General features: G+C 39.0%; 2 protein-coding genes across 2 annotated transcripts in view; both read left to right on the forward strand.

Annotated features, from left to right (window-relative positions):
• Positions 1-5,896, forward strand: part of glis3 (GLIS family zinc finger 3) — a 37,181-nt gene extending 31,285 nt beyond the window's left edge. Inside the window, exons 10-12 of the mRNA XM_016554074.1 lie at positions 3,887-3,996; positions 5,524-5,667; positions 5,751-5,896. Of these exons, the coding sequence (XP_016409560.1) occupies positions 3,887-3,996; positions 5,524-5,667; positions 5,751-5,896 (400 nt within the window). The remainder of the gene's footprint in view (positions 1-3,886; positions 3,997-5,523; positions 5,668-5,750) is intronic.
• Positions 5,897-7,812: 1,916 nt separating this feature from the next.
• rfx3 (regulatory factor X, 3 (influences HLA class II expression)) overlaps positions 7,813-14,225 on the forward strand; it is a 39,572-nt gene continuing 33,159 nt past the window's right edge. Inside the window, exon 1 of the mRNA XM_016554071.1 lies at positions 7,813-7,976. The gene's annotated coding sequence lies outside the window, so the exon portion shown is untranslated. The remainder of the gene's footprint in view (positions 7,977-14,225) is intronic.

The raw sequence follows: 14,225 nt of genomic DNA on the forward strand, positions 1-14,225 counted from the left end.
ATACTAAACTATATCGACGATTGGTTGATCTTAGCTCAGTCAGAGCAGATGGTGGTTCGACATCGAGATGTCGTTCTCGCCCACATGAGAGAGCTGGGGTTAAGACTAAATGCCAAGAAGAGTGTGCTTTCTCCATTACAGAGGACCACTTGTCTGGGCGTGGTGTGGGATTCGACCACGATGCAGGCACGGTTGTCTCCTGTTTGGATCGAGTCGATCCTCACCGCAGTCGCGAGAGTCAGAGAAGGCCGGTCACTCACTGTCAAGCAGTTTCAGAGACTGCTGGGTCTGATGGCAGCTGCGTCCAACGTGATACCTCTTGGCCTGCTGTACATGAGACCCCTACAGTGGTGGCTCAAGACCAAGGGGTTCTCCCCGAGGGGAAACCCGCTTTGCATGATCAGGGTCACGCAGCGATGCCTACGTGCCTTGGACATGTGGAGGAAACCTTGGTTCTTGTCTCAGGGCCCGGTGCTGGGAGCTCCTTGTCAATCAATTCTTTCAAAACGACTGATTCATTCATTCAGGAATTCATGAATGGATCAGTGAGTCATTGAATCACCCGATTTGTTCAAAAACGCAAATTCATTCAGTAAGGAAACACCGCTGTGCTGTTGCTGCAGAGACGCTCAACATGATTTTGTTTGGAACCATTTTCTTTAGTGAAATATAGCAAAAAATACAATATTGTCTCTGCAATTTAAATCACTTACTGTTTATTTCTTGTTCGTTGAATTGTTGCCCTGACACTAAGAGACCATGCTAACCAAACCATTCATATAATCGCTCGTCCCCGTGTCCTAGAGCATACAATTATATGATTAAATATCTATATTTGTTGCTTCAGAGTGACAATGCTCAGTAACAAATAATCTAATTTCAAAAATAACCAAATTGGTATTACAGCGATAAGTTATACAGACACCTGAAGCAGCTGCTGTAACTTTTTATCGCTGGTTGGCCAGTTTACATGTCAATCAGAAGTACGAGCCTCAGTGGGCGGGTCTTGTCGAGAGCAAATCTGCAGTACTAATAGAAATGATTTTAATGCGCATGAAAACTCAGTGATGATTCGAACAGGGCATAGTAAAAACATTTGGGGCTTTACTGAAAATATTAGGGGCTTCAGCCCCCTTAGCCCACCCTTGGCTGAAAGACAGCTTAGCCGTGACACCAAGCTGGCATCACTTCTATGTGCCAGTGTCTGTGACGCTCCTTTCAATCTTGATGAATCGAGTCTAATAATCTGCGCCGGGCTGCTGAATGCCGTATGTTTTTTTCCTATCGCTATGTTTTTGGTCGAACCTCAATTGAGTAAGTTGCCACAAACTGAATCACTGTCTAATTGACATTCATTCGGAGTTTCTCATGGCGGAGTGAATTGCTCTGACCGATTCAAAAGCGTCTGGTTGTCGACAAATGCGTTTCTGGTTGTCATGGCTTTATAATCTGATTCAAATAAAGCAGGCTTTTCTCTGGTCAAAGGCTCCGCTGCGCTTTTGTGTGTTTTACACGTCTGCTGTGGCAAGAGCGTTTGGGAAGAGGTTTATATTTTGGATGCCCATTCCTCCACTTCAAAGGCACAGAGAGGAACCTTTTCTGCCTTTCTGGAAGCAGATGCGCATGGCTTCTCGCCGGCGGTGGGCACGCCATGCGCCGCAGGATCCAAGGAAGACAATCGGTTTGTGGGATGGAGACCTGCTCTGCATCGTTGGTCCCACGTTAGCCGACGCTATAGCCACCGAGCAGAAGAGCAGCAGGAATTCAATAAGGGAATCATAAAGTGCAAGGAATACCCAGGCAATGGGATCGGCGTAATTACCTCGCTTTGTGCTTAATCAGTTGTGAAATACCTCTGATCCCAGATTCTCTGTTAAAAGTGGTTCCTCTGTTCCTGTGCCACTGTTCTGATGCACTTTTTACATCCAGGAATAAACACAATGCTGCTTCGGACGCCTGTTAGAAACTGTGGAAACTAAATCAAACATTTGGAAATTGTGAATTAATATGCTGAAAAGGTATGATTCAGGCAAAATGTTCTTGCTTTAATCCAGTGTGGCAAAAAAAAAAAAAAAAAAAATTTTTTAAGTGTTTAAAGGGTTAGTTCACCCAAAAATGACAATTCGGTCATTAATTACTCACCCACATGTCGTTCCAAACCCGTAAGACCTTTGTTCATCTTCGGAACACAAATTAAGACATTTTTTATTAAATCCGAGTGCTCTCTTACCCTCCATAGACAGCAACACAACTGCAATGTTCCCAGGTACAGAAACGTAGCAAGGACATCAGTAAAATAGTCCATGTGACATCAGGGGTTCAAACATAATTTTACAAAGCAGTGAGAATACTTTTTGTGTGCAAAGAAAACAATAATAACATAATTTATTCTGCATTTCTTCTCCCCGAGTTACCGTCTTCCACCATTTTGGAGAGTACCGTAAAACTTCAAATAATAGCCGAGTCCCAAATAGACGCCTGTCTCTTTTAAACGCCTGGTGTGACGACAGGTTTGGGTAAATAAAGGCCGGTCTCAAATAGAGGCCTGGTCTGTTTTTTTAGTATCGGGTTGTATTTGATCTTCTCAAACCCATCAGATCGTCTGTTCTAAATCACTACTGCGCAGACTTCAGCTCCAAATGAATCACTACTTCACAGACTCAGGCTCCAAACGAATCACTACTGCATAGATTCAGGCTCCAAACAAATCATTACCGCACAGACTCATCTTGAGCTCCAAATGAATCACTACTGCACAGACTCATCTTGAGCTCCAAATGAATCACTACTGCACAGACTTCAGCTCCAAATGAATCATTACTGCACAGACTCAGGATCCAAATGAACCACTACTGCACAGACTCAACTTGAGCTCCAAATGAATCACTGGTTCATCTTGGCAGTAAAAGTTTTCAGAGAGTTCCACATGTAATGGTCATTTTATATGCTAAGATGTTATCCAATCACAGCATTTCATTTGAAGTCTGACAGCAGGCACACCCCGTCCAACAGAGCCTTCAACTCAGAGGCTAATTCAGGGTAGAAAATGACCATTCATATCTAAGCTATGAATGTTTTTGATGAAAAAAAAAAACATACTGAGATTATAAGTGCACCTCAAGAAACATTATAAAATAAAATGTATTAAATGCATTTCATGACCTTTAAAGGTGCAATTCATGCAGAATTACTCGTTGTCAACCCATACTTATTCAAATGAAACGTTCATGCTGTTATTTCAGAGCTGGATGCAAAAATAGTATCAGTCCACAAATATGACTTGAGATGCAGTCTAGAATCATAAATCACACAGCGTTCGTTCATTTAGGCCAGTTCAACAACTAAGCCTGGTTTCTCACAAGGTGTTTTCAATTTCTGTCACCTGATCAAGTCTGGGTTCCTTGTCAAGTGAATTAGTTTCATAATTGATGAATGTTGCAACATTGACACTGTTTTTGAACCGAACTGAAACAACACTTAATCAAATTGATCTGAATATTGACACTATTGTCTTCCGTAGAGCTGCTTTACCGCAAATTTTAAAATTTGTCTCAAATTTAATAAGGTTTGCATTATTAACGCATTGCTGTGAAGCTGCTTTGAAACAGTCTGTACTGTATAAAGCACTGTAGAAAAAAAAGGTGACTTGATTTGACTTCCTTTCAGTGAAAGTGGACAGCTGTCAAGAACCAAAAAACAATAACAAAGCCTACATAACAGTAGGGTTAGCATACTATTAGATAAGCATTTTGATTATATGAGTAAAATTATGACAATTTCCATTTTTGACGGAACTACTGTACTTCTTTAAAATGCACCATGCCTATGCTGCCTATGTTTAATACAAATAAATGGTTTATTACTGTAAAAGCATCTGATCTCTCAGGTTCAGGGTTCCTGTGTCGCATCAGATGTCTTCAGTGCCCCTGTCATCTCACCAAAACACTCCCAAACTCCCCAGATACTCCAGCCATCCCAGGACATCCCACCCTGACAGTATGGCCCTGCTTTCTTTTATATCCTTATCTAATCTATTTAATCTAAAAAATACTATATATTGGAAATTAAGGTATGGATGGTTACTGTGTGAAAATGTTTCTCAAATTAAGTTTTCACATTTAATTATACTCAAGTATTACAATGTTTTTGAAATACTGATAATGTCAAGAGACAGAGATATTTGCAAGTTTTTACGCAAACTTTGTAAAGCAACCCAGTTTGCAAAAAACTACAGCAGCATACCAGAACACTAGAGCTTTGGTAAGACAAAATAAATAAATTGCATTTTTTTCTGATAAAACTGCAAATTAAAATGTGATTTAAATAAAAATGAGCAGATTAAAAAAAATTAATAAATAAAATAAAAAACTGGCCAAAATTTTGTGACGCTATATCAATTTGGCAATAAAATAATATTAATAAATAATCATTTGTTTAGCAGTAATAGTAGCATTGTAACTATTAAATAAAAATACAAAAAATATTTAAAAACTAAATAGCAAATATTATTACTGTACCACTACAATATTACAATGAAAGAATACTATTGTAATATTTCACAGTAAAAAAATTTTTAAAAAAATAAATTATTATTATAATTATTAATGCTAATATTATTATTATTTTTTCATTAAAACTGTAAAATGACAATATTAATTTTTATGGATGTCTTAATTGCTTTATTTTCAAATGTTAAACCATCAAACTTTTGTTGCATTTCATGTGCATTAAGTTAACTTTTTACAAACTTAAAAAGCAACCTGTTTACAACCACCTGCAGATACAAAAAAAGGATAAAAAGCGTAATTTTAAATGTTATTTTAATATATATATATATATATATATATAATGAAGATAATAATTATAGATAATAAAGATTAGAAGATAATAAAATATTACAGAAAAAAGACACAAAGAGAAATTTTCCTGACCAATTTACTTTTAGATTAAAAATGTAAAATAACAATATTAATGCTTACAGATGGCTTAATTTTCAAACTTTTATGCTGACTAAAATTGCAGGAAGTTCTTAAAGCTTGTTGACAAGTGCCAACAAGTGACTGCGATTTCGGTTTCTATTTCAATTAATTGTGCAGCAAAAAATCTAACAGCCGTCCTAGCAACCAGACAACACCACCCTAGCAACACTAATAGGCAGCACATCTGTGTGGCATCCAACACTATATATAAGCACATTTACATATCTTCCATATGTGCAGTAAGCAGATGCAAAATGCATATTTAAGATGTGACTGTAAGCTGAGAACAAACCGATCAGCGCTGAATGATTCACAAACTGGTCCTTCCACTCTTAGAGCGACAGATGGCAGGCAAAAATAGATCCACGTCTAATCTCATCATACAGATTGTATAAGCTCAAATGTCGCCCTGAGGAAACATCGTTCAAGCCTGGACTCTTAAATGAAGGACGCAGTAGTTGCACTACAGCCGTTAGATTCTAATGTCGTTTGGTGTTTTGAATAATCAAATGGCGTGATGTTTTTTTGCATTAACACCCGTCAGGTTTCTCTGCCGATGTCCAGACCGTGTTCTCATATGGTGACCCACTGCAGGCTGCCAAACACATTCCTCCCTGTTCCATGATGCAGATGCCCATGTTTGAGGACAATCTGGGCTCCTCAGACCTGCTGCACACAACTCTGTCAGGCATGTCAAAACACAAAAACTATAAATCAGCATGATTGCATTGCAGAAACTCGCATGCTTATGGTTCTGTGTGTTTGTGACAGCAGTGTTCGACTGCCAAACTGGACCGGAAGAGTTTCTGGGAGAGCAGGTGCCTTCGGTGCCTTCGGTGCAGGAGGATAATTACCTTCACATCCGTAGCGTGGAGAGAAGCCCGAGCCGGATCTCATGTGTCTTTACTGAAGGGTGAATGCTTGCTTCACCAGAGTGGATCTCATCAGCCTGAGCAGATTTTGTCAACTCACTTTGGGTTGTGTATGTCATTGAGGGAGTTTTATGGAAGAATTTCCTCATTGACTTCTAATCAGTGGGAGAAACCGGATTTTTTAAACACATTTGGACGCTTAAGCCACATTTTGTCTGTATCTGTGTGTTCTCAAACACTTTTCATTTTTGCTCAGCGACCTTTAGTCGACATCATGTTCACACAGGTGTACCACTGAATTTTATTTCAAACCAGACGAACTTAAAGTGCCCCTATTATGGATGTTATGGAAATCTCTAACACAGCTCTAAGTGAATGAAAGCATCCTGCACAGTTTTAAATCTGAACGTGCACCGTGTATAAAGTTATTGTCTCTCAAAAGAAAGAGTCGACTCTGAATCATTAAAACGAGTCGAATCCCAAGCCGTTTTATATTGACGGAACGAGTCGAGAACGAGAAGTGTCCCGCCCACTTCTTGCACGCGCAGACCCGGGAAAACTTGATAAAAATTTGAAATAAAAAAATCGGGCCAATCAGCGCAGATTAGCGTCACGCAAAGGAGGGGTTTGGAAAAAATGAATCGTTGAGCGAATGAACCAACACAATGAAAGTGTGTTTTAACCTTGCATGCATGTCAACCTGTTGCTGGGACTCCCAAAACCAAAATATGAACTTTTCATTATCCATAATAGGGGCACTTTAATTTTGCCAAATGTTTAGCTTAAAGGAATAGATCACCCAAAAACGAGAATATGAAATATGAAAATATGGAAATGTGCTCATCCTGGCATTGCATCCATGCAGCATTGCATCAGTGTCTCAGCAATGGATGACGGCAGATTTTTGGGTGAACTATTTCTTTATAAAGCGTATTTGTGCATCTTTATTTACAGTAAAGGACACGCTTTGATATTTTGAGTAAACAAATATTTTTGGGGCCACTATATGTAAATAATTAATAAGCCAATAAGCAAAAATAATGCACTTATGACATATTAAAGCCATATTGATGTAAATAGTTATACGCAAAGCATATGTTTGTAATGATTTATCTACTAAAATCATCTATGAACATGAATTGCCTTTGAGGTTTACATACCCTCGTCCAGTTTGTGTGTGAAAACCTTTTAATTGCTGACAGCAGTAGAGTATTTTGTATATTTTTTGGATAAAATGTTTAAATTCTTACATAACACCGACCAGACTACCAACATATCACATTAATGCCATTTATTGCTTTAATAATCTGTTGTTATGATCCAATCTAGAGCAATCTATCTGGTAGCATTTAAATATTTTTTTATCTGTTTTAATAATTAATAATTAATTATAAGTGCCAATTCTGGTTCTCTTTATTCAGCAGATGTGGTCCAATTTATTAGATTGTGTTTTATTAACGTCTACACCTACCCCAACCCTAAACCTACCCCCTTTTACACTAATGCAAAAATAGTAATTATTGTTGTACAGTGTGACAAAAATTACGACGTATTGATGTGCGCATGCGCAGTAGCGCCGTGTGTATCCCTTCTAGCCGGCGCATTAGTCCCGCCTTTCTTTCATCTCAACCACACTGCTTTAGAAAGCCCCGCCCTCACGGCGACGGGCGCCTCCTATTGGTGTATTAACATTCTGAGTGTGAACAGCCCACGATATTACTTATTTTACAATATACGCTCGCGTTCGTAGTTTCAGCTTTTATGATAACACAAGAAATGTTAATAACTGTATTTTTTAGGCAAATAAAGACACACAAACCACAAAATATATAATTAATACACACTCTAGCCACAAAGAAACTCGCCGCCCTCTTTCTAGTTCGGTTGAGCTGTCAGTTTTCCCTCAACCAGTCAGAGCCACCATCGCTAGCCCCGCCCCTTTTCCACAGCGTAAGTTTGGTTGCGCGCCGAGCTTTATAGCAACCGTTGCCCTGAGCTGCAGCGCCATAGTCACCGTAGTCCTGGCGACTGTAACCCACCAACAATAACAACAACAACCTCCTCTCCGCTCCATCCTTACCACCACCTTCCTACCATCCTCATCCTCATCCTCACACTAGTCCAGGTGAATATTTCCATATTAACCGCTCGCTTATAAATAAGTTCACGGTTTAACCGCTGCATGATGCTTGTGGCTTTTAATTTCTATTTGATGATTGGAGTCAAATCTAAAGATGTTGTGTATCGTGAAGGTTTTATCGGTGTCGGTCTGCTGCTGCTTCTTTCTCTGGTGCTTTCTTTCTCGTTCTGCTTCTATTGATGCGGCGCGTCCAGATGTTTCTCTCCTCAATCGCTTTTATTTGTTAAACCTGAAGAGCAAACGACACCTGTCGCGGTTTGAATGGTGTTTACGAATAAATATGACGATAACGACACGTTTGTGAGACCTTAACGCAGAAAACGCGATGAAAACGGTGTTTTATTGAAGCGCAGCATCATCTTCTCCTCACGAAGCAGGTGTTGCTAAGCGGCTAACGTTAGCATTGTGAAGCGATTCTTCGTTACAGTTTGCGTTTGTGTTCGAAAACACAACGTTTTGTGTTCATTTTCACGTTTCTATTCGCTAAACACGCTTTGGTTGTAATAAACGTGTGTATTTGGGTCATTTTTAACAGCTCGGTCATTAGCTTCATTCTGACGCTCATTTGTGATGAAACAATGCATTTTCTCTTCACCGAGTTGTTTGTGTTTTTGTTTTCGACTGATGAATGTTCCTGGGGGATTTTAAGTGGGCTTTTGTGGGATATAATGCTGCATATGAAGATTATCTGTCGGTCTTCTATTGTTATAAAGCAGGAGTTACTCTTGCTAAGCTATTGGCCCTCAGCCTCTGTGGCCGTGTCTCAAAACCTAGTGTGCTGCCTACATAGGGCGCCAGATATCTGGGCATCCATGAAGTAAAACTTGTGTGCTGGCTATCTAGACCAAATTTTTGGGCAACTGTCTAACAGTAGTGGACATCTCTGCCTAAGCAGGCAGCTCATTAGATCACACTGGTTATTATTTGCACAGCTGTGTAAAATCCACCTGTTTATAAGCTCATAGTCACATTAGTGTTGACATCACTTGTCGAATCAAACATGGCCCTTTGACATTATAATTTGTAGTTTGTCCGGTTGCATAGCTTTATGCTTCTTGCGTTATTGTCAAAGTGGATAAAGGAAGAAATGCAGGGAAGGTCATGGGATTGAAGATGTGTCCTAAATCATACTGCTGTTGAATGTTGTCAAAATTGCTCGGTTCACAACGGAAACTGGATGGTGTACTAATAATCCATTTTTTTTCTACGAAAGACTCAAGCACAAGAATGCAACATCATCTGTTTTCTAGTGCTGTCAAGCGATTAATCATCCAAAATAATTCTCAATCCAAATATTATTTACATATGTGTGTGTTGTGTATATTTATTATGTATATATATATAAATACACACACATGCATTTTTATATTTAAGAAAAATTTTATGCTTATATATATATATATATATACCGTATATATATATATATATATATATATAATAAATATACACAGTACACACATGTATATGTGACCCTGGAGCACAAAACCGGTCTTAAGTGTCAATTTTTCGAAATTGAGATTTATTCATCAGCTGAAAGCTGAATAAATAAGCTTTCCATTGATGTATGGTTTGTACTTAAGACTGCTTTTGTGCTCCAGGGTCACATATATATTATGTAAACAAAATCTTTTATTGGATGTGAGTAATCACGGTTAATTGTTTGACAGCACTACTGTTTTCATGTCCAGCCATAATTTGTGTCATTTCATCTTTTACTTTTTCCTGACGTTTGCAAAGGATGATGATGATCTGTGGATGGTCTTTCTCGACGATGGTTTTTACTAGAAGCAAACTTACAGGCCGCCATTGACACCATCTTAAGATGCACCAACTAAACCTCTGCTGGAGTTTGTTTCATGGCTCAGCATAACTTGGCAGTTCGCATTAGTCAGTTAATGCAGTGTTGGTTTGTTGTCTCTTGGATGGATGCAGAAATGCGAGCGATCCTCACACATTCCAAACCGCAGCAGGTTCAAACAAATCGCTGAGGGTTTCCTTGAGTTGCATCAGGGTCCTCTGCGAGATGAAGTAGCGTCTCGCTTCCCCTGTTGTCTTCATTATAGGCTGAGGAACAGGTGTGTGCCATGAGATGCCGGAGGAGACCTGACATGTGCTCAGTGGAGAGGGGCAGCTTGGGATGTCGCTCCATCCAACCTGCTTCACTGACGCTCCACTAGAAATGCAACCTCTGATATTGTGGAAATGAATAGTGATTTTAGTAAAAGGAACTTAATGCATTTTCAGAGTATTTTCTCTGAAAGCAAACAAAAGCAATCCAGCTAATGAAGTTGATCATGTTATTCCAGGTGTTTCTCTCGGGTCCGGTGTTTTAGGTTTATTTTCTGTCGTTGCCTTCCCCCCCGCTAGTCTGTTAATGGCCAAACCGAGAGGACGGGATGTCAGAAACCGCTAGTTATCAGCTCACGTTACCACTTGAAACGGGGCCGTGCCACCTGTCCGCAGTATCCTGTTGCCTTTCCAATCTCTTTAAGAGATACTGATTGAGTAAATAATTCATATCCATTTCATTTCAAGCTATAAACCCATTGAGGTTCATAGCTCTCGAGCGTGTGGGCGGATGCTGCTCAGAAAAAAATGTTTCAGAGCTTCTGCATTTAAAAAGAAAAAAAAATTAAGATTAATCAAGTCTCTTTATTTTAGTGCAGTTTTTTTTTTTTAAATCTAAAGCACCCCTGGCAATGCTAAATATACATCAGCTACTGTAATCACTTCAGATGTCTTTGTTTTAATGATTGTTACTGTATTCTGAATATTTTCGCTTCAAGCTCTATTGGCGCAGTGGATTCATTTTTTGGCTACACTCTTAAAAATAAAGGTTCCAAAAGAGTGCGTTGCAATAAAGAACCATTTTTGGTTCATTTCTTAAAATGACCATTTTCATAATCTTTAATAATCTAAAGAACCTTCTTCCACTTTTTGGTCAATGCAAAGGTTCCATGGAAGTGAAAGTTTCTTCACAGAACCATCAGTGCCAATAAAGAACCTTTATTTTTAAAAGTGCAGTGGGTTTTTTAATAGCCAGTTCCAATACAGATGTCTCGATAAAGCCAGTACACTCTTAAAAGAAAAAAAAAGGTTCTTTATTGGCATTGATGGTTCTTTCAATTCTACAAAAGGTACTTTATAGTTGAAAAAGTATCTTTAGGTTATTAAAATGTTCTTCACACTCAAAAAAAAAAGTTATTTTAATAACTGACCACTGAATGATCCTTTGGGGAACCAAAAATTGCATTGTTGCATAACCCCCTGTTGTAACCTTTGTACATGCATGCACAATTTAATGATTCCAAATGAGACTCAAACTCAAATTTCCCTGCCTGATATATATGTATGGCATCCCAAAAGTGCATTTGACCCCTCGTACCGTGCCGGGGCACACTCAGGGCCGTGGGGGTAGAGACAGCAAGTGTCGCCCTCCTCTTGGGCCTTTGTTACCCTTCGGCTTTTGAGGCTGCAGTTGCTCAGCCGAGCTCTGGGTTTAAGTGGCTCACAGGGGAGCGGATGAATGAGAGGAGGTGAAGTCAGCTGGGGCGGGGGGGTGGAAGAGGGATCAGACAGGTGCCTGTTTATGCACGGCCACAGGGAGCAGGTGGGGTTACTTAAGACAATATAGAGCAGTGCTTCAAGATGCACATTTTTACATTGGACATCAAGTGCCAGAATGATTGGTCAATAAGTATATATAAAATTAAACAATGGAACGTATTGTTTCCATGAACTGCATAGACTGTAAACAAAACTATTAACATAGTCTGAATTAGAGAATTGTCTTTTTAGTTTCACACTGGCACATAGTTTGAGTATTTGATTTCTAAATGTCTTTAAATTTTATTTTTTTATTTTTTATTTTCTTAGCTGTCAGTAATTGGCTGTGCAAAATGCATAGTTGTTAATAAACAATTTTGGTAACACTTTAGTTTAGGGACCAATTCTCACTATTAACTAGTTGCTTATTAGCATGCCCATTATTAATTAACATATTGGCTGTTTATTAGTACGTATAAAGCATATATTCTGCATGACCATATTCTACACCCAATACCTAAACTTAACAACTAGGCTACCTTGCTAACTATTAATAAGCAGCAAGTTCTGTATTTGTATGTAAATCTGTATTTAATGTAGTCTGCAGTATTTTCTTTCACCTTGTTTGTGATTTTTGGGTTAGTATGAGGGCATGTCACACGTCCAAGTAACAGATGCATGTGTGCTGAAATAACGTAGAGTTTGACCAATTTTAATCTTTGTTGCGAGTGAATCTGTATTTAATGTAGTCTGCAGTAGCATTTCATAGGCCATACATACATACGCAAACTGTTTCATAGGCCATAAACATCTGTCTCTGCATCTGTCTAATTTGTCAAGTGTCCAAGTAACAGATGCATGTGTGCTGAAATAACGTAGAGTTTGACTGGGCAAAATTCAAAGTAATTTAAGTTGTAACTGAAATACATTTATAGATACGTTTCATTAATTTATTTCACTAAGTGCACAAATGGATAGTTGCAATGTATCATTTGCATTTACCATATTTCTGTGAATCTGATGCTGTATAGATTACTTAAGGACACCAGAATGTAATAAACTAGCGACTGTCGTCTTTGTCATTTGCCACATTGCATTCAATATGTCTCTGATTTGCTAGCATATATTTATAAAGAGGATGAGGGTTTTATGTGTGTTTACACTACAAATCCTCATCTGTTGTAGCATTTCGGAGGACATATTTGTTATATAAGAGTTAGGGTTAGGGTTAGGGTTAGAGCGCGTACACACCTCACGCACCGGATGCCGTGCGCGTGCCCAAAGACGCATATGACCCCTTTAAATGTGAAGTTAAAACCGCCAGTAGGTGGCAGCCAGGTAAGCTTGCACTCTATAGGCGCATTTTTTATTTTTATTTTTTTACGATATACTCAATAATTTAAAATCGCACATTGTTAAAACAACAATTACGATATTATCGCAGACGACATATATCCCACACCCCTAGTTCTGGTAAAAAAAAACAATATGATTAAAACAAAGTCATCTAGTTTGGAGCCATAATAGTGCTGCATGATTTTTTAAGAGCAATGCCAATAAAAAAAAAATATGGCAATCCAAACTGACATAAAACGTTCGAATGTTATCTCTGAATAGTTTAGTCGTGTTCTGGATGAAGTCTGTTGACTCATTAGCGTGTGCATTGGAAATGGCCGTGATTATGTGTGAGGCAGGAATGCTGGGTAATCAGACGTTTAGGGCTGAGGGGGAGGTGAACTGAACACAACACCACCTGCACCCTTCAGGTAAATGAGGAACAGAGGAAGAGGAGGTGGCAGGGAGCCTCTGGGGAGAAATGCTCGGCTGTCAGGAGGCACGAGGGTAATTAACCTGCAGAGACCTGATCATGGAAACATTTGCAGCTGAGAAGCCTTGGGCTGCGTGTACGGTCGAGTGCCGCTGCTCAAACACGGCTTGTTTACATGGCGCATTACAGCTCGCATGCAGCAGGAGCAAGAAAAACCAATGCAAATATACATATTTTCTTACATTAATTATTTCAGCAATACTGAATTCAGGAGGAACGTTAGCAGCGAGCTGTTGCTTTTTAAATCTTGTCGGCTTAAAGCGTGAGCGGAGAGAAGCCTGCCGTGGCGATTAAATATTAACTACATTTATTGCTTTGGGTACGAATCTCCACTCACTGACCTGCCCAGAACACACAGATCCCGTCCACATCAGCGCTGTGTGTTTGTGCAAGCAGAATCACACCCTGCAGAGGACAGGAAGTGACCCGGGACTGATTTAAAAAAAAAATTATATATATATATATCTTTCCTCAGGGTTTTTTAGTGTTCGTATGATGAGTCTTTTTAGTAGGGTTTGCACGACAAGCATCATTAGCTATGTTTCCATTCACCTATTTTTATGTGCATTTTGGGATATCGCATTAAAAAAACAAAACGCTGGATGGAAACAGCAAGATGCGCATACATTCTAACAATGCGCATAAAAAACTTATGCGCTCAACTAAGTAGGATAAATTTCTTATCCGGTAAGAAAACATGTGCATAAACTACAACGTAAACACTTTTACAGAATAAATTCCTTTATGCGCATCAAAAAAAGACATGTGACTTTGCGATGGGACAGCATAATACTGGACTAATCAACAGACCGATCTCATTGCACAGCATCTGAAATGCTAGTTTTGTCATTCTAAAATGC

Source organism: Sinocyclocheilus rhinocerous, unplaced genomic scaffold (genome assembly GCF_001515625.1).
Source record: "Sinocyclocheilus rhinocerous isolate Xijiao unplaced genomic scaffold, SAMN03320098_v1.1 scaffold15, whole genome shotgun sequence".
Classification (NCBI taxonomy): Eukaryota; Metazoa; Chordata; class Actinopteri; order Cypriniformes; family Cyprinidae; genus Sinocyclocheilus; species Sinocyclocheilus rhinocerous.